Source organism: Schistocerca serialis, chromosome 2 (genome assembly GCF_023864345.2).
Source record: "Schistocerca serialis cubense isolate TAMUIC-IGC-003099 chromosome 2, iqSchSeri2.2, whole genome shotgun sequence".
Taxonomy (NCBI): Eukaryota; Metazoa; Arthropoda; class Insecta; order Orthoptera; family Acrididae; genus Schistocerca; species Schistocerca serialis.
Window position 1 is genome coordinate 1,092,494,413 of NC_064639.1, and position 21,463 is coordinate 1,092,515,875.

Sequence of the window (21,463 nt, forward strand, 5' to 3'; positions counted from 1 at the left end):
CTGTCATAACGTCTCTGCCATTGTGGCTCTTCCGCGTCCTATGTTGGTCAAGGAACTCAGTGTTTTTTTTTTAAAGTAAGACAGCTCATTATCATCAGTTTTTGAAGAGGTGGCACCAACTGCACAGCTGTTACATGCCTTGCTGCATAACGGGACATCTTTCCACTGTTCACAGGCTTGTGAAACTGCATTTTCCAAATTTTCTATTTTTCAATCTGCACCTTACCTCATAACATACCAACCAGGTCAAATTTGGCATTAGCAACGAATGCATCCCAGAATGGGCAGGGGCAGTGTTCGCTCACAAATATTCTGATGACTCCAGGCTGCCTATTGCGTCCACGTCAAAGATGCTTAATTCAGCTCAGATTAGATATTCACAAATCGAGAAAGAAGCCCTCGCCATAGTTTATGCCTTACAGAAGTTTCATGTTTTCCTGCATGTTGTAAAATTCCATTTCATCATGGATCGGAAGATGTTAGTTTCGCTGTTTAACCCATCAGTGTTGTTGTCAAACAAAGCAACGCATCACCTTCAACACTGGGCGCATTTCCTCTCTTGGTACAACTATGAGATTCACTTCTGCCCCAGGCTTCTACATATGATTGCTGACGCACTCTCCCATCTTCCGGTCAGTCCAGACTGAGTTTTTGATCAGGAGGAGTTACTCTGTTTCCACATTGATGAATGCACTCACCTAATTGTCGGTGGTTTTCTAATAGCTAGCCCTCTGGTTGCGCAGAGTAGTGCTACCAATCCGATTTTACGGAAAGTGATATACAGTGTACAAATGAAAAAGTATGTGACTTGGTCCCCATCCGACATTGCCTTGGATTTTCCTATCTGTTCACGCTGACCTGAGGCACCTCCATTGCAGACTTCTGACTCCCTCTGTAACTACTGTGTGTTTCGGCATCATTACTCTGTCACTGATGGTGTTCTATTCCTTGATATGGACTATTCAGCTCATCACATAGTGGTTCTCTTGGCTCTCGATTCAGAGATCCAGCAATTGCTGTACGCTGATCACTGGTGGGGTGTCACGCACTAAGGTGTTAGCCCACCATCATGTTTTTTGACCTGGTTTTGACGGAAACATTACTCGTTTGGTTACAGCATGTTCTCAATGCACATTGCAGCAAGCTGCCCTGTGGGCAGCATTGTCTCCATGGGCACAATCTCTGCAGGCCTGGGACTGTCTCCACATAAATATTGTCAGCCCTTTCCTTAATGCATACTAGCTAATAGTAACTGGTGCATTCTCTCAGTTTCAATATGTTGTTCACTGCCTGTCAACATTGGTCCCTGAAACCTTTGTAGCCCTTTAAAAATGTTTTACATCGAAGGACTTCCAGCAATGTTGGTCTCTAAAAACGGCCCTCAGTTTGTGTCATCGGAGTTTACCACCTCCTGCAATGCCCACGGGATTTGCCACATTTGCATCCCGCCCTTCCATCTGTAGTCCAACAGTGAGGCAAAAAGGCTAGTTAGGGCATTCAAAACGCAAATGAAAAAGTATGTGACTTGGTCCCCATCCGACATTGCCTTGGATTTTCCTATCTGTTCACGCTGTGCGGTGACAACAGCCCCAACAAACTGCTCCACGGGTGTCAACCCTGGATGCTTCTGCTCTCTCCTGTGGCCCAGCCAGGGAGACCAACCCATGCAGCCATCGTCCCATTTCCAGCCTGGGCATGCAGGTTTGTTCATCACCCAAAATGGATTCCTGCCGTCATATTCCCAATGCTGTGGCTGCATCTCTGCGATGTCTGTATGGAGGAGGGCCTCTGCGCACGTGATTACGACCAGTTGTGCCTGCACGTGAACAACTGGGCAACTCCTGCTGCAACACCGATGTCGCCACGACACTCTGTGTGACCTGTAGCTATCTCTTCCGCCTCAGCCATCAACTGTGTGGGCACCACCACCACCACCACCAGGCCCTGGGCCTGATGTGGACATGGAGCTCACGCCAAGGTCACCCATCCTACTGTATGTGTTGAAACAAGAAGGCGGACTGCGACACTGCCCATGCCCCGAGTACTTCCAACCATAAGCCCGAGTGTCAGAACGTCATCTCAGTCAGAGTCTCGCAGAGGAAGACGCTGTGGACATCTCTAGAATCCAAGCTGTTCTCCAAGGGAAGAGGAATGAAGTAATGTGCGCACATTTGAAAGCTGCATGCATTAGCAGTGTGTTGTCATCCGTGTGAATGCGCCATGAAAGAGCAACACTGAACTTCCGACAGAGCCTGCCGCACGTGAATGCCTATTGAAACCCTGCCGTGATTTGGGGTAAAACAAATGACTATACCTTTACAAGTATTGAATTGGCAAAAGTAAAACTTTACCAATGTTTACTGAGAACAAGTCTGAACATTGACAAAAAATTTAAAGAAAATTGGTCAGTGAAGCAGGCACATTTTCTGAAGTTACACTACTTGGCATGGAATGCTCAACTAGTTTTTCAGGCTTTAATAGCTTGCCTTAGGGGGGCACTGTGTTTGACAACATACACTGCTGTTCTGCCCATAGCAGTAGCAACTGACGTCTTTCTCCACAGTACCAGCGCAATCATGTCATACGAGCAGCCCGACAGCACTGAGTGCCCTACGGCATATGCTTCTAAGAGCCTGTCTGCTTCTCAGCAATGCTATTTTCCAGTAAGTGCGAGGCCTTCACTATGATTTATGCAGTTCAGAAATTTAAATTATTCCTTTATGGACATAAATTTCATCTTTTCACAGATCATTGCCCATTGCTCACCGCCTTTGGCCCCAACCTTTGTTTACCAGACTGGACCATCCACTGCCTGCAGTGCTGGGCACTATACTTGTCTAGATTTCATTATTCTATCCACTATCGAGCAACAACATTACTTGCAAATCCATTCACACTGCCCTGATTCCCGATGGGACCCAGCACAGCCTTCAATCGACATGAATTATGGTCTCCAGCTTCATTAGATCTGAATTCAACATAATGTCTACCCAGCATCTGCAAGAATCTGATGTTACACTGTCTCGCTCACATTGTACAACACGGAAGGCCAGACACTCCTCCCAGGCCCAAGCTTCCTACCTACTGGTCATGATGGCATCAACTACTCCTAAACCAAAGGGTTCTATCTTAGGCATCTGACAAGGCCACTGTGACATCCTGTTCCTTCCTTATATATATATATATATATATATATATATATATATATATATATATATATATATATATATATATATATATCAAAAGCGCTGGCAGGTCGATAGACACACAGACAAACACAAACATACACACAAAATTCAAGCTTTCGCAACAAACTGTTGCCTCATCAGGAAAGAGGGAAGGAGAGGGAAAGACAAAAGGATGTGGGTTTTAAGGGAGAGGGTAAGGAGTCATTCCAATCCCGGGAGCAGAAAGACTTACCTTAGGGGGAAAAAAGGACGGGTATACACTCACACACACACACACACACACACACACACACACACACACGCATATCCATCCACACATATACAGACACAAGCAGACACATTTAAAGACAAAGAGTTTGGGCAGAGATGTCAGTCGAGGCAGAAGTGCAGAGGCAAAGATGTTGTTGAATGACAGGTGAGGTATGAGTGGCGGCAACTTGAAATTAGCGGAGATTGAGGCCTGGTGGATAACGGGAAGAGAGGATATATTGAAGAGCAAGTTCCCATCTCCGGAGTTCTGACAGGTTGGTGTTAGTGGGAAGTATCCAGATAACCTGGACGGTGTAACACTGCGCCAAGATGTGCTGGCCGTGCACCAAGGCATTTTTAGCCACAGGGTGATCCTCATTACCAACAAACACTGTTTGCCTGTGTCCATTCATGCGAATGGACAGTTTGTTGCTGGTCATTCCCACATAGAATGCGTCACAGTGTAGGCAGGTCAGTTGGTAGATCACGTAGGTGCTTTCACACGTGGCTCTGCCTTTGATCGTGTACACCCTCCGGGTTACAGGACTGGAGTAGGTGGTGGTGGGAGGGTGCATGGGACAGGTTTTACACCGGGGCCGGTTACAAGGGTAGGAGCCAGAGGGTAGGGAAGGTGGTTTGGGGATTTCATAGGGATGAACTAAGAGGTTACGAAGGTTAGGTGGACGGCGGAAAGACACTCTTGGTGGAGTGGGGAGGATTTCATGAAGGATGGATCTCATTTCAGGGCAGGATTTGAGGAAGTCATATCCCTGCTGGAGAGCCACATTCAGAATCTGATCCAGTCCCGGAAAGTATCCTGTCACAAGTGGGGCACTTTTGTGGTTCTTCTGTGGGAGGTTCAGGGGTTTGAGATGATGAGGATGTGGCTCTGGTTATTTGCTTCTGTACCAGGTCGGGAGGGTAGTTGCGGGATGCGAAAGCTGTTGTCAGGTTGTTGGTGTAATGCTTCAGGGATTCCGGACTGGAGCAGATTCGTTTGCCACGAAGACGTAGGCTGTAGGGAAGGGACCGTTTGATGTGGAATGGGTGGCAGCTGTCGTAATGGAGGTACTGTTGCTTGTTGGTGGGTTTGATGTGGACGGACGTGTGAAGCTGGCCATTGGACAGGTGGAGGTCAACATCAAGGAAAGTGGCATGGGATTTGGAGTAGGACCAGGTGAATCTGATGGAACCAAAGGAGTTGAGGTTGGAGAGGAAATTCTGGAGTTCTTCTTCACTCTGAGTCCAGATCATGAAGATGTCATCAATAAATCTGTACCAAACTTTGGGTTGGCAGGCCTGGGTAACCAAGAAGGCTTCCTCTAAGCGACCCATGAATAGGTTGGCGTACGAAGGGGCCATCCTGGTACCCATGTCTGTTCCCTTTAATTGTTGGTATGCCTGGCCTTCAAAAGTGAAGAAGTTGTGGGTCAGGATGAAGCTGGCTAAGGTAATGAGGAAAGAGGTTTTAGGTAGGGTGGCAGGTGATCAGCGTGAAAGGAAGTGCTCCATCGCAGCGAGGCCCTGGACATGCGGGATATTTGTGTATAAGGAAGTGGCATCAATGGTTACAAGGATGGTTTCTGGGGGTAACAGATTGGGTAAGGATTCCAGGCGTTCGAGAAAGTGGTTTGTGTCTTTGATGAAGGATGGGAGACTGCACATAATGGGTTGAAGGTGTTGATCTACGTAGGCAGAGATATGTTCTGTGGGGGCTTGGTAACCAGCTACAATGGGGCGGCCGGGATGATTGGGTTTGTGAATTTTAGGAAGAAGGTAGAAGGTAGGGGTGCGGGGTGTCGGTGGGGTCAGGAGGTTGATGGAGTCAGGTGAAAGGTTTTGTAGGGAGCCTAAGGTTCTGAGGATTCCTTGAAGCTCCGCCTGGACATCAGGAATGGGATTACCTTGGCAAACTTTGTATGTGCTGTTGTCTGAAAGCTGACGCAGTCCCTCAGCCACATACTCCCGATGATCAAGTACCACGGTCGTGGAACCCTTGTCCGCCGGAAGAATGATGATGGACCGGTCAGCCTTCAGATCACGGATAGCCTGGGCTTCAGCAGTGGTGATGATGGGAGTAGGATTAAGGTTTTTTTAAGAAGGATTGAGAGGCAAGGCTGGAAGTCAGAAATTCCTGGAAGGTTTGGAGAGGGTGATTTTGAGGAAGAGGAGGTGGGTCCCGCTTTGACCGAGGACAGAACTGTTCCAGGCAGGGTTCAATTTGAATAGTGTCTTGGGGAGTTGGATCATTAGGGGTAGGATTAGGATCATTTTTCTTCGTGGCAAAGTGATATCGCTGGCATGTCGATAGACACACAAACAGACACAAACATACACACAAAATCCAAGCTTTCGCAACAAACTGTTGCCTCATCAGGAAAGAGGGAAGGAGAGGGAAAGACAAAAGGATGTGGGTTTTAAGGGAGAGGGTAAGGAGTCATTCCAATCCCGGGAGCAGAAAGACTTACCTTAGGGGGAAAAAAGGACGGGTATACACTTGCACACACACACACACACACACACACACACACACACACACACACACACACACACACACACACACATATCCATCCACACATATACAGACACAAGCAGACATATTTAAAGACAAAGAGTTTGGGCAGAGATGTCAGTTGAGGCAGAAGTGCAGAGCCAAAGATGTTGTTGAATGACAGGTGAGGTATGAGTGGCGGCAACTTGAAATTAGCGGAGATTGAGGCCTGGTGGATAACGGGAAGAGAGGATATATTGAAGAGCAAGTTCCCATCTCCGGAGTTCGGATAGGTTGGTGTTAGTGGGAAGTATCCAGATAACCCGGACGGTGTAACACTGCGCCAAGATGTGCTGGCCATGCACCAAGGCATGTTTACCCACAGGGTGATCCTCATTACCAACAAACACTGTCTGCCTGTGTCCATTCATGCGAATGGACAGTTTGTTGCTGGTCATTCCCACATAGAATGCATCACAGTGTAGGCAGGTCAGTTGGTAGATCACGTGAGTGCTTTCACACGTGGCTCTGCCTTTGATCGTGTACACCTTCCGGGTTACAGGACTGGAGTAGGTGGTGGTGGGAGGGTGCATGGGACAGGTTTTACACCGGGGGCGGTTACAAGGGTAGGAGCCAGAGGGTAGGGAAGGTGTTCGTTTGTGTGTCTGTCGACCTGCCAGCACTTTCATTTGGTAAGTCACATCATCTTTGTTTTTAGATATATTTTTCCTACGTGGAATGTTACCATACACACACAAAGATGATGTGACTTACCCAATGAAAGTGCTGGCAGGTCGACAGACACACAAACGAACACAAACATACACACAAAATTCAAGCTTTCGCAACAAACTGTTGCCTCATCAGGAAAGAGGGAAGGAGAGGGAAAGACGAAAGGATGTGGGTTTTAAGGGAGAGGGTAAGGAGTCATTCCAATCCCGGGAGTGCAAAGACTTACCTTAGGGGGAAAAAGGGACGGGTATACACTCGCACACACACACATATCCATCCACACATATACAGACACAAGCAGACATATTTAAAGACAAAGACTCTTTGTCTTTAAATATGATGAGGGAAACATTCAACGTGGGAAAAATTATATATAAAAACACAAACAAAAATTATATATAAAAACTTAAATATGTCTGCTTGTGTCTGTATGTGTGGATGGATATGTGCGTGTGTACGAGTGTATACCTGTCCTTTTTTCCCCCTAAGGTAAGTCTTTCCGCTCCCGGGATTGGAATGACTCCTTACCCTCTCCCTTAAAACCCACTTCCTTTCGTCTTCCCCTCTCCTTCCCTCTTTCCTGATGAGGCAACAGTTTGTTGCGAAAGCTTGGATTTTGTGTGTATGTTTGTTTGTGTGTCTATCGACCTGCCAACGCTTTCGTTCGCTAAGTCACCTCATCTTTGTTTTTATTTATTTCTACAAACTTTTGGACCTGTTACATTTAAGATTTCATGGTAATTTTTCTTGGCATTGTGCTCACATATAAACTGTTTGCTACGTCAGTACCAAGTGTATCTGAGCCAAGATTTGTTCTTTGGCCCAAACATGCTCAGACGTGTTTGTTACTTTGATGCTTCCACTTAGCGACATGCCAGACAAATTCTGTCATTGATGACAGTTCATCTAATTAACTAACTTCAAAATTTCAGATCATCTAATAAATCAATAATAATGTTAATATGTGATTCAACATCATTGTCAACGGAGTTAATTTCAACTGAAAATATTTTTCATAATAAAAGTGGATTGGCATATACCATTCTGCTCAAAGATTTGGTATACAATTTCCACAAGTTGTAGGCACTTTTGTCTTTGAATACTCTAAATGGTTATCCAAAATTTGTTGTATTATTTACAGCATACATTTCCTCTAATTTCTATGATATTCTTCCAGTAGGGGTCTCTTCTCTGCATATTGTGCGCTTTATCTGCTTGAATAAGCTCTACTACTGTTGGCTAGGATCTTTCAACAACATTCACTAACTCAAGGTCACTGAAGAGAGTTTATATCATAATTTTCTATTTGCTGACATCTGCGTTACGAAAAGGAAGGTATTCTACTTTTTTCTGCATATCAAATGGATATATTTTAATTTTTTATTTGAGGAGCCTCTGTCTGACAAGTAACAAATGCTGATCGCTATAAAAATGTTAATTGTACATTCTGCATTATTAGGCGCACCATTCAAAAAGAAAAGCTCATTGTCTGTGATGATCTTACCTCCTTTCTGCACATGGTTGCAAGAAGAGGGTTCAGTCTGTAGTTCAAAGCAGCTTCACGAAGTATGTTAGTCATTTCAGACTCACAATCTTGACTCAGCTTCTGTTCCCGAAATTTCACCTGTTAAGACAAGTCTGATTACAAATAATTCAAAGGAAAATACATTAACATCCACAAAATGATACTTAACCAAGAAAATTTTTGGAATAAAACAAAATGTGCAAAATATGTAAAAATAAAAAGGGTATTGGTTAATAACATAACCAGCCACTTCTAAAATAGAGGCCACCTGGCGCGCGCTGGTGATTCTCCGAGGAAACAGTATTATTTAAGCGATCGCAAATGAGCACTCAGTCTATTCTGTAACCTGTATTAATGTTGTCCATTCAATGTGTTCAGTGCTACACGCAACCTGTACATCGTGGTATCTTATGTTGGATCTATGAAGTACTATGTCCCATAAATCATGTTTGTTCTTGCTGTAACGAGGGGGGAGGGGAAGGGGAAGGAATGAAAACTTTTCTAGCTTTCATTCTGTTTTGTGCACCTGTCAATCACTCAGCACTTCTACTATTGGTGAGTGGTCTTTTTCACTCCTAAATCATCAATACTCAACCACGACTTTCCATTATCATGTTGCTGTTGTGGTCTTCAGTCTGAAGACTAGTTTGATGCAGCTCTCCATGCTACTCTATCCTGTGCAAGTCCCTTCATCTCTGTATTAATTACTCCAACCTATATCCTTCTGAATCTGTTTATTGTAGTCATCTGTTCGTATCCGTCACGATTTTCATCCCCTACACCACTCTCCAATACCAAATTGATGATCCCTTGAAGCCTCAAAATGTAGCCTATCAACCAGTCCCTCCTTTTACTCAGGTTGTGCCACAAATTTCTTCTCTCCCCATTTATATTCAGTATCTCCTCATTAGGTATATGATCTATCCATCTAATCTTCAGCATTCTTCTGTAGCACAAGTCTCTATTCTCTTCTTGTCCAAACTGTTTATCATCCTTGTTTGCAGTTCTACACATGGCTTCACTCTACACAAATACTTTCAAAAAAGACTTCCTAACATTTGAATTTGTATTTGATACTAACAAATTCCCTTTCTTTGTTTTTCTTGCCATTGCCAGTTTACATTTTATATCCTCTCTACTTCGATGATAATCAGTTATTTAGCTGCCTATTATCATATTTAGATATGTCTACTTGGTCTGTGTCACAGAGGCCATATGCTGTAATTCACTTGGTAGTCAACACAGTACTTGTGCATACTCAGTCACCTGACAGCATCTCGTTGCAGGTGACTGACATGTGAAGGGCACAGGATGGGTCTGACCGATATGGCTCAAACTGTGAGAGTAGAAGCAGCTAGACGATCCTTTCAATTTCCTTGGATATCTCACCTGAGTGAGCCATAGGAAAAGAGAAAATGCCCTTTCAAGAGTTTTGTGTAGACAGAGAGGGATGTTTCAGCTAAGTCTACAGACTGGAAATTCAGCAATTTGATGTGCACTCCCCCGCGCACTCTATTTTATTTCTAACAGGTTCCATCTTCAAGTACAAATATGAACAATGATAATTACGATACTTCTAATACTTTGGACACCTTGAATACAGGAAGAAAGTGATTGACTTTGCTAATGCTCACCCAAATGAATTATCTTCAAATTTGGAGGAAAGAAATAGAACAAGGTGGCACTAGACAAGACAAAAATGCATTCATTAACTCAAGCATGGGAAAGATCTCAGGATGCATGAAGCCGTCGCGAACAAGTGACAAGTAGAACATTACAATAGTGGAAAATGGCAGTCGCATCCCTTATTTGTCAGAAAAATTTTGGTTTATTGCTATAGTTCAATTCTTTTATCTTGGCGGCTCGCGCATGCCCGCCCAGACGCGGGAGATTGCTGCGTTGCCAGTTGCACACGACGCACGCGCCAAGAGAAGCAGCGCCATAGTATAGCATAGTTCGCAAGCTTACGTTTAGGGGGGAGTGCGCAGTTCATGAAGTAAAGCCACCACGGCCGCATTAACCCTTTCACTGCTACAAAGACGTGCTCCCTGCATTCCGCGCTGTGCGCGATTTTGTCACTGCACTGCTCGCCTGTGCAGACACATGGTGTTCCGACTGCTTTGACACTCTTATCATGCGATTCCACAAAAACTGTTTGGCCCAAAAATTTGATTTTTACACACCTTCTTGACTGATACCTTCTCCCCATAAATGACTTAATTTTGTTTCGATGTTCAACGCAGTTATTGTGCAGCATTAAATACGGTAAACCACTGCACGAAATTTTGAAGAGTTTGCAGAGGTAAAAGTCCATAGCGTATACTTTCCTTATGGTTGATTTTAGTTGCCACAATGTTGAGAATGAAATGTGGACAAGATACCTAAATTTCATATAAAATTTACTGTATAACAATATCTCATTTAATTTAAGTACCACATAAGTGTCGTATATAATATTGAGAAATATTCCATCTTTCTTGACTGTAACTAAAGTTTTATTTACATCGGGCACGTTTGGCTTTATTTTAAAGCACTTCAGTCAATCAAAAGGAAGTAGACAAAATACATTAAACAAAACTGTGGACTTACAAAAACATTAGGACTTGAATATACCGTCTATCAGTGAAGTGCTCTGAGCTATATCAAATATAATTTTTGTGTGTGGCACACACAAACAGCATTTATTTGCTAAAACACTGGTCAGCCGACACAAACGTTGCATATTGTGTTACCGCAGCACAAAACTACGAAAGGTGACTTGGCAATGGAGGAGACAAAATACTGTCCACTGAAGATGCTTCAATAGAGACAAACGCATCTCGTCTAAATAAGTCGCTTATTACAGTTGCAGAAGAGGAACATATTTCAATACCATTGGTAAAACTGCGACTGTGGAACAAAAACAAGAAAGAGAAGATGAGTAACATTGTGTATGTGCCATACCTTTCATTGATTGAAGTGCTTTAAAATAAAGCCAAACGCGCCCGTGTAAATGAAACTTTTATTACAGTCGCGAAAGACGGAATATTTCTCAATATTACATACGACACCTATGTGGTACTTAAGTTAAATGAGATATTGTTATACAGTAAATTTTATATGAAATTTAGGTATCTTGTCCACATTTCATTTTCAACATTGTGGCAACTAAAATCGACCATACGGAAAGTATACGTTATGGACTTTTACCTCTGCAAACTCTTCAAAATTTCGTGCAATGGTTTACCGTATTTAATGCTGCACAATAACTGTGTTGAACATCGAAACAAAATTAAGTCATTTATGGGGGGAAGGTATCAGTCAAGAAGATGTGTAAAAATCAAATTTTTGGGCCAAATAGTTTTTGTGAAATCGAATGATAAGAGTGTCAAAGCAGTGGGAACACCATGTGCCCGCACAGACGAGCAGTGCAGTGATGTCAAAATCGCGCACAGCGCGGAATGCGGGGAGCACGTGTCTGCAGCAGCGAAAGGGTAAATGAAGAGACAAAGCACTAGACATTTAAAAAAAAAAATTGCATTCAAAAGATTAAAATTCGTGAAGTAAGACACTTCAATATTGTTTTTAAATAAATAAAATATTAAGCACTGCAATAGGTTTGAACTCATAACCTTTCATTTAGTAGCCTAGCACCTTCACCATTACGCTAACGGAGCTTGTCTCACAATTTACCATCATGAGGACTTTAACACGTCATGCAAAATACTGACAGACACTGTTGGTATGACTATGAATTACTCACACTTCGTCGAAGTACAATAGGAAATAAACAATTACCGCTGTTCTTTATTGCGAAAAAGCGGTTCGGGAGATTGATACAAACACCTTTCCTTGCTATTGCCTGAATTAGGAGTCTTATTGCTTGTTTGGTTTAATTAATTAATAGAATATGAAGCAATTGGTATAAAGAATGATTTTTCCAAACTTTCTATAAAAGAAAGTCTGCTATCAAGACATTGCTTTTGTTCTATTACTTTATTTATGACTGAACGTTTCTAAAACTGAAGACACTCGTCCGTGCTCTGCACTGCAGTCGAGATCTGGCAACGTCGTTCTCTGTTCATTGGCTGACTGTGTTTTGTGACGTCAGATGCGCAGAACGAACCTAAACTCGGCCGCCAACATAAATGACGCGCACTTTAGTGACACATGGATGGCATCCTTCAAACATAAAAATTCAGTAAGACAGCAAAAAATCACAAAATTCATCAGCAAAAATCATGTTGCATCTTCGAAAGAAACAGTGGAAACAGCAGAGAAGATTTGTATACAGACGAGATGTATAATGCCAAACTTAAATCTTGATTATGTAATTAACACCAACCAGACTGGATGCCTGTATGAATCAACATATAACACGACCCTGGATTACAAGGGTACAGCTAATGCTTTAGTGAAAAGACACAATCTCTCCAAAACCTTCCACTCTTATAGAGTGCAACAAAGTTCAACCACTTCAGGGAAACTGTTACCCGTTGTATTTTTGTGTATGTAAGAGCTTGCCAATAAATTTGGTCCTAAAGTTGCTGATACCATCAAGAAGTTAGAAGAAGAATATAACAACGTAATCATTACTGGCTCAAAGTCAGGAACACTACCAAAGGAGCTTTACACAAAATTCTTGGAAACAACATTAAAACCAGACACTGCGTACGACAAATTCCTTGTGGTGGTGGATTTGTGGGGTGACCGAGCAGACCTGACATTGTATGATGAGATATTCATCAGTGAGGAGCTTGACGTGACTTTACTGTGAATATCATTCAATTAAAATTTACTCCTCTTGCTCAACCCTGTAACGTACACTATGTGATCAAAAGTATCCGGACGTCCCCCTCCCTCCCAAAACATATGTTTTTCATATTAGGTGCATTGTGCTGCCACCTACTGCCAGATGCTCCATATCAGCAACCTCAGTAGTCATTACACATCATGAGAGAGCAGACTGAGGTGCTCTGTGGAGCACATGGAGTTCGAACATGGTCAGGTGATTGGCAGGTGTCAATTGTGTCATATGTCTGTACGCGAGATTTCCACACTCCTAAACATCCCTAGGTCCACTGTTTCCAATGTGATAGTGAAGTGGAAATGTGAATGGACATGTACAGCACAAAAGCATACAGGCCAACCTCATTTGTTGACTGACAGAGATTGCCGACAGCTGAAGACGGTCATATTGTGTAATAGGCAGATGTCTATCCAGACCATCACACAGGAATTCCAAATTGCGTCAGGATCCACTGCAAGTACTACGACACTTAGACAGGTGAGAAAACTTGGATTTCATGGTTGAGCGGCTGCTCATAAGCCACACATCATGCTGGTAAATGCCAAACAATGTTTCGCTTGGTGTAAGGAGCATAAACATTGGACAATTGAACAGTGGAAAAACATTGTGTGGAGTGATGAATCACGGAATAACGTACCAAGTTTTATGCTCACTTACTACAATCTTTTTGGAGACCTAAAATATCCACTGTTTGATTCAAATGGATGCCATAAATAATATTATGAAATTGCTACTCACCATAAGCAGAGGTGCTAAGTCTGGCTTCAGCCGCCAGAGACTGTGGTCGTGTGTGTGTGTGTGTGTGTGTGTGTGTGTGTGTGTATTTTCGACAAAGGCCTTGTTGGCCAAAAGCTCATTCTGTGACAGTCTTTTTTGGTGCCTATCGCAATTCAACATCTCCCCTACATGGTGTACAGCAACTATCCTTTTCATAGATTTTGTGACAGTCTTTTTGTGGTGCCTATTGTGACTCAACATCTCCGCTATATGATGAGTAGCAACTATCCTTTTCATAATATTGTTATATTCCATCCTGGATTTTCCATTGTTGGACTCCCTAAACAATGACATAGCTTAATATAGTAATTTATCAACCAGAAATAATTTTATTACAATGAATATTCTGTGTGTCCCTACTTGACAGAAAATAAAGTTCCATGAGCACATTTGTCAATATTACAATAATCTATACACATTACTAATTTGAAGTTCCAAGTCGTGTTTTTCTGCCTGTAAGTGAATGCTAATTTGAGGAAATTCTGTGGGGATTTTGAAATAATTTTCACTTATAGTTAGAACAATTCACAGGGAACGTTTGTGTACACTATCTATTACTGCTTCACCAGACAAGTTGTCTGGTTGTAGATGCTTAATGCTACCCGTGCAAAGTGTGAGTAGGTGGCTAATACCTGTTATAGATTTGTGTTTGGGACAAAGCAAGCTGGGATATTTTTACTTTCCCTCTTGTTTTGCCATCTGCCTCCTTAAATTCGTTTTTTTTTTATTTTTAATTAATCACCATTAACATATGTGAGTATAATCTGCATTTTCATAAAAGAGAAAGATTAGCCCTCAGTTTTAAAGAATATAACACAAGATCTCATTTTGTACTAAGTTTTATGTATGTAATTGGTTTTCTCATTTATTTTGACTATTCCTAGTTAATATCTTTTGTTATAGGGTGAATTCTATTGTTGACTTATAAACAAATATAAATTCTGTACTAATTATAAACATTTGGGAACAAATAATAATTTTAAAGGATCTATTTGGCTCTATTCAAAAACATGTTAGCAAAGCCAGCCCTTAATTGATTCCAAAGTAACTAACAATTTTGTCAAAAGTATTGTTTGTGTAATGATATTTGTTAATTTCATCATTTAAACAAATAATTTGGCCTAACCCTTGAAGTAAAAGAAACTGTTAAAAGGAACTAATTTTTTGATGTATTCAGTTAATTTAATGAGTTAAGTTTTAACTGTAATTTCTGTAAATTAAACTTGAAACAATGTGTAGTTCCAGCACCTATTTTTGTGAGGATATATATGGGCCCGATTTCTGGTCACGAGAGCGTCAGTCCATGACCAAGTTTCAGACGAAAAACCTGTACTGGTTAGATCAACAACAATGCATCCGTGAAAGAAGTGTAACACACATAAGCCATAAGTTAAAACAATGACTGTGTCTGTTCCATACGTACCTTATTATTCCTCAAGAAATGTGTGGTTAGGTTTTTACTGCTTGCAGATGTTCATTGGTAAACTATTGTAGCGGTATGTGGATGTTCATCTGCAAACTATTAATGAGGCTTATCGAAAGTAAACAGTAGTGCACTGGCCGTATTAAATGTGTGTATTGGGGGGGGGGGGGGGGGGGGGGGGGGGGGGAGTGAAAAGTAACAGTAAACAACTGTGAAACGCAAATGTGCACCTGTCGGCTACATCATTTAATGTAGTCTGTGTTTGACTTTCAAACACCCCCCCCCCCCCCCTCCCCATTTTTCAGCCAGTATAGCAACACAGTGCGTCAATGCTGAGGACAACAAACAAAGAAATAAAGCAGGTGAACGTCACATGTTAAGCACAGCCTATTTAAATGAAATATGTAATCTGTTATGTGATCCAAATCACAGGCGTAACAGTTCCTAAAAGTAAGTGCAATCTATTGGCAAAATTTGTCATAAATGATGATAAAAAATAAAACTGACTTACTTCCCATTCCTGCCAGGGAGGGAGGGTGGAGGGAGGGAGGGAGGGAGGGAGGGAGGGAGGGAGGGAGGGAGAGAGAGAGAGAGAGAGAGAGAGAGAGAGGGAGGGAGGGAGGGAGGGAGGGAGGGAGACCACATCATTACCCTAAATAGTGCCATGACCTCCAAAATAAGAAATTAATACACCAAATGGCAACATCTCCTTAGGTAAGGCAATAATTAATAATGAGGAATATTTATTTATATATAGAAAAACATTGGATTCATATGGACACTTACTTTTAGACATTTTACAACTTTCCCATTTAGTTCCTTTTCTTCCTTTTCAGAGGCGACAATGTCTGCACAAAATTTGGATATATCCATTCGACAACTTTTCTGCAGCAGTGGATTAAAGCGATAGTCGGAACTCTGTTCAATCATTCTGCGAACTACAATGGATTTGCATTTTGAATCAAATGTTGGATCATCCTTGTACCTCTGTAATTTGAAAGAGAGAGAGTGTCACTAAAAAACAGCAGCAGCAACACAGAACTTGGGTATCTTCAAATTAAACATGGTGCCTTGTGAACAATAACAACACAGCCAAATTATATAGATAAATACAACAGGTATACAAACATTACTGTAACATTAATAACACAGAACTGTAAAACAGTCATTTAATATAACACAATAACTGTCAAGCTACACATCTATAAAAAGGAAAAATTTGTTAAATCCAACAAAGGAGAATGAGACACTGGTCTCTGCTGTGAAAAATTTTGTATTTTATTATTACAACTAGAAGTCTTTATGTTTATAGGGGTAAATCACTTAACTAAACAAATAAATTAAAAACAAAATTATTAACAGTACTTAAAGTCTGTGTGTGCATAAATAAACAATGTCTGACAGTAACAAGCATTTTCAGGGCAACAGGAGGGCAGAAATCACACCTTTTTTAAAATAATAACATGTCATTTGAATCTTTAACACCCAGAACAAATTTTAAGGTAAGTAATTACAAACAAAAATACAGAGAAACACAATACTTTTCACCGAGATTGACCGTAACAGTGTCACATCACAGTTGCAGCAAATGAATTTCATATTTGGCATAAGGCAATGACAGTGCATTAATGACACTGTAAAGCAAACTGGGAACTGAATTATATTTGACAGATATATTTGGAAATAGTACCGAAAGATGAGATTTGCTATCAGTACATATCATTTATGGAATGGAGTTTATGGCACCAAAATTACAGGATGAATGGAAATGTTTTAAATAATATAACAAGCACATGTATTCTTCATTAAAGAAGGGCCCCTTACAGCAAGGAAAACCCACTCCCTTACCCCCTCCTCTTGCTTTGGTATCAAGAAATGGACCACCTTAAACAACATCCACAAATTTTTTAGCAATGTCAAGATGCTGATATTCTAGATGGCTAACTGCTGTCCAGCCATTTTCTATGTCATGGAAAATAATGACTAGTGCTTGATCTCTGGTTACGACATGATGATGAATTCAGAAAAGAACTTTCTTTCAAATGTCATGTAACTGCAAACTGCTATTGCTTACCCCTAGAATCACTTATGACTGCGTTATGATGAATGAATGAATGAGCGAAAGATCATCTAAAATCAACTGCTTGCTCGACGAAAGATGGATACCCAAAGACTGGAAAGTTGCACAGGTCGAGTGGCGGATACATATGGGGTGCGCGCAGAATGTGTGCCCCGACCGCTTCTGGGGCTGCCTGCTTTGCCACCCGCACAGCCCCCACCAGTCAGCCCGCACGCTATTTGTTCGTTTCTTTCATCAGTCGACTCGACTGAATCAAGTTATCGAGTAGTTGTACTTTCCTATGTAGCATGTCCTATGTAGCATGTGCATCTGCGACATCGTATTTTGTATGTTTCTGTCTGGCACATAGATAACTAACACATACCTACGAGAAAAGTCGCGGCCAGTCTAGTGATCTAAGTACATTATTCTGTCTGGTATTTGTTCAAGAAAGTTGCGAATATTCTTTTTTCTTGTACAGAGAACCTTTGATACGTAGCATTATCAATACGGACTATTTGACGAATAGGAAGCTAGTTTACATTCAGAAGCAGAAAGAGAACCACAATTGAAACTTTTTTATATCATAAGATGGCATTGTCTTGTATATGTGTATAATCAGTTTAAATAAAATTTTCTTAACCTTTTGCATGTCACTTGATTATTTTTTATCACGGTAAAAGTAAAGGTAGCTCAAGATATCTTTAGCGCTCCCTCCTTGAGGTTTTCCTGTATCCATTAAATTACAAGTCCATATCATTAACATGCAGCATGATTTTGGAACATATATTGTGTTCAAACATTATGAATTACTTTGAAGAGAATGGTCTATTGAAACACAGATTTAGAAAACACTGTTCTTGTGAAACACTAATTAGCTCTTTACTCACATGAAGAGTTGAGTGCTATCAGGAAGGGATGCTGCCATTTATTGCCTAGCAAACTCACCAGAGAATCAAAACAAATTGCAAAATGATTTAGAAAAGATATCTGAATGGTGTGTAAACTGGCAATTGACCCTAAATAATGAGAAGTGTGAGGTCATCTGCACGAGTGCTAACAGGAATCTGTTAAACTTCGTTTACATGATAAATCAGTCAAATAAAAAGGGCATCAATTCAATTAAATACCTAGGAATTACAAATACAAGCAATTTAAATTGGAAAGAACACACAGAAAATGTTGCAGGGAAGGCAAACCAAAGACTGCATTTATTGGCAGAACACCTACAAAATGTAACAGATCTACTAATAAGACTACCTACACTACACTTGTCCATCCTCTTTTAGAGAACTGCTGCGCAGTCTGGGATTGCGACCAGATAGGATTAATGGAGTTCATTGAGAAAGTTCAAAGATCAGCACATTTGTATTATCCCAAAATAGGGGACACAGTGTCATGGACATGATACAGAATTTGGGATGGACAACAATAAAACAAAGGCATTTTTCATTGCAGCGGAATCTTCTCACACAATTTCAATCACCAACTTTCTCCTCCGAATGTGAAAATATTTTGATGGCAATGACCTACATAGGGAGAATGATCATCATAATAAAATAAGGGAAATCAGAGTTCACATGGAAAGATATAGGTGTTTGTTTTTCCGTGCATTGTTTGAAACTGGAATAATAGAGAATTTTTGTGAAGGTGGTTCGATGAACCCTCTGCCAGGCACTTAAGTGCGATTTGCACAGTACAGATGTAGATGTCGATGTAAGAATTGCTCTTTAGCTTCTGGTGTCGACACAGTACACTGTTGGTCTGTTCTGGCATCACCTAAGATGTATGTGGAGAATATATTTACCTCGTAAAATAGTCAATAGGTGTACAATATTTCATAAAGGTCTGCTAGTATACTGGGCAGTTTACCCCTAGCATGGCTTAAACTATTGTTCTCTCATTTATTTGACATCTAACACAAGCTTTAGAGTTCCAACCAGTAAATATTTACATAATTATTTGTCCAATTTATTAAACCTATTTTGTTAGTAGTGACTGTCAGAAATTGTGAGAGATGAAATATTAATCTTAGACAACATACATTACCTTAAGGCAGATCAACGCCTGTGAAGGATCTTCACCATGGCAAAACTGATTAATCATATGTCTGCAAGTTGTGATAAGTGCATAATCGACAGAGCTATCTTGTAGTTCTTGGCGTTCTACATTGAAAATAACCATGTGACATCCATCTGACAGTTTATCCTTGTTTATTTGAAGGCATTCCAAAGTCTACGAACGAAAATATAAATGTGTAAGTAAAACATTTGAATAAACAATGTTAATAAGAAGATCAACTTACAAGTAGTCAATATGGTGACTGTATTGATAGAAAAACATTGTAAGTATTATAAAAATAGTCAGCATAACAGTTTCTACTGCACACAATAAAGTTGTATAATCTCATCTAGTACAAAATAAATCTATTTTGCCAGATTCTATATGCCCAACTGCCCAGGTGAAAGGAGCAAACAGCAGCAACAGTTTGTGTTGTACACAGGGTTCAGTTTAGTGCTTTTCTCATGAGCTTCCATAATGAAGTGAATATTCCCTGTGTTTTTATCTGACTTATTACTGTTACTTGATAATTAGAGCTTGCATTTCTATTTATAGTTTCAGGTTTTATGTATGCTGTGTTTCTAGTGAAAGGTGATGGTTGATACAACTATTTTCAGTAGTGTAATTTATTTTTGATTTGAGAGCATGTGTATTTTGCAACCTTAGTGTATAGTGCAAATTTAGCAGAGCAGATTTTAGTGTTTGTTTATTCTTCTCATTTATATTTTGTGGACACCTCAACTTTAGCAGTGCCACAGCCTGGAAGTTTTCTCTCTTGTTGAGGTCTTTTTGTTCTTCTCCATTAGTCCTACCTGCTCTGTTTGTATTTTTTGAAATTTTATATAGTTTTATACACAGTACAATAAGGATAGCGGGTGTTCTTTTTGTGTATGGAGACTGAGAATTGGTCACTGTCATAAAGAGTCAAAAGCTATGTTGGCTATAATTGACAAGTTCCTGGCTACTGCTCAAGGCTGCGGCTGCACTGGGCACTAGTGATGAGACCTGGGCCACACTCTGTGCTGCTGGAACCACTTTATCAACTGTCTTCCAATACACAACATCTGGCAGTTTGCTTTTATTTGAAAGCAAGTGGCAGACAGTGATTGGTTCACATATCTCTGGCCAGACGTCAAAACTGGGAACTGGTAGTATGGCTGGCTCCTTATGGCTTAGCAACAGGTACGAGGTGCTACTCAATGTTGATAACACTTTTGAGCCAGCACAGGATGTCTCTCTTGTTGGGTTCGTTGGTTGGACTGGAGAAGGGACCAAACTACGTGGTCATCAGTCCCTCTGTCCTTGAAATAACTAAAACTGATAAAACCTCACACTATAAGAAGGAACTACTACAATGGCCATAAAATTACAAACAATTGACAGAGAAGGAAGGAAGAAGGCAGAAGAAGAGAGGAGGGAAAGAAAGTGACAAATGGCAGGAGCATAAAGGAAGAAGCACAGGTAGACAAGATAGACACTCAAGATAAAGCAGACCCAATAAGGAAAGGAGTGGGAAGGCAGAGGGAGGGGGTGAACCACCAAGTCCACTCGAAGCCAGTCCAATCGGGGCGAGGGGGGGAGCAAGACGGCCTGCCACCCCTCCATCCACCAATAAGGTTGAAGGTCCCACCCTTCAATAAAGCGATAAAAAAACCCCATTACGAAGAAACTGTAAAACAAGATCAGCCACTGAGGCATTGTCAGCTAACACCAGAGCTAGCGAGTCAGGAAAGCTAAGAGTCCGTCGCAGGGCAGTTAAGTTGGGACAGTCCACAGTCCAATAAGAGGTGAACCACACTCAACATCAATCCACAACGACAGAGGGGGGGGGGGGGTCATCATGAGAGAGGAGATAACCATGAGTCAGCCAAGTATGGCCGATGCAGAGCCGGCAAAGGACGACAGACGCCTTACGAGAAGCAAGTAAGGAGAACTGCCATGTAGTTGTAGAATCCTTTATTGCCCTGAGCTTGTTCGGCGAAGAAAGAGTGTGCCATTCTGCATTCCAAAGTCCCAAAATCTGACATGTAATGCCGAGCGAAGGTCTATTACCAGAATGTCAATAGCAGGAGATGGCCTGTTAGTAGCAAATTTAGCCAGTCGATCAGCAAGTTCATTGCCAGGGATCCCAACATGGCCTGGGGTCCAAATGAAAACCAATGGGCATTC

The 21,463-nt window shown here is 41.2% G+C and overlaps 1 protein-coding gene across 1 annotated transcript in view; it reads right to left on the reverse strand.

The window, feature by feature from the left end:
* LOC126458549 (Golgi apparatus protein 1) overlaps window positions 1-21,463 on the reverse strand; it is a 156,758-nt gene that overhangs the window by 35,976 nt on the left and 99,319 nt on the right. The window contains exons 11-13 of the mRNA XM_050095669.1: window positions 19,283-19,468; window positions 15,961-16,161; window positions 8,165-8,284 (exon numbers count right to left, since the gene is read on the reverse strand). Coding sequence (XP_049951626.1) covers window positions 8,165-8,284; window positions 15,961-16,161; window positions 19,283-19,468 — 507 coding nt within the window. The remainder of the gene's footprint in view (window positions 1-8,164; window positions 8,285-15,960; window positions 16,162-19,282; window positions 19,469-21,463) is intronic.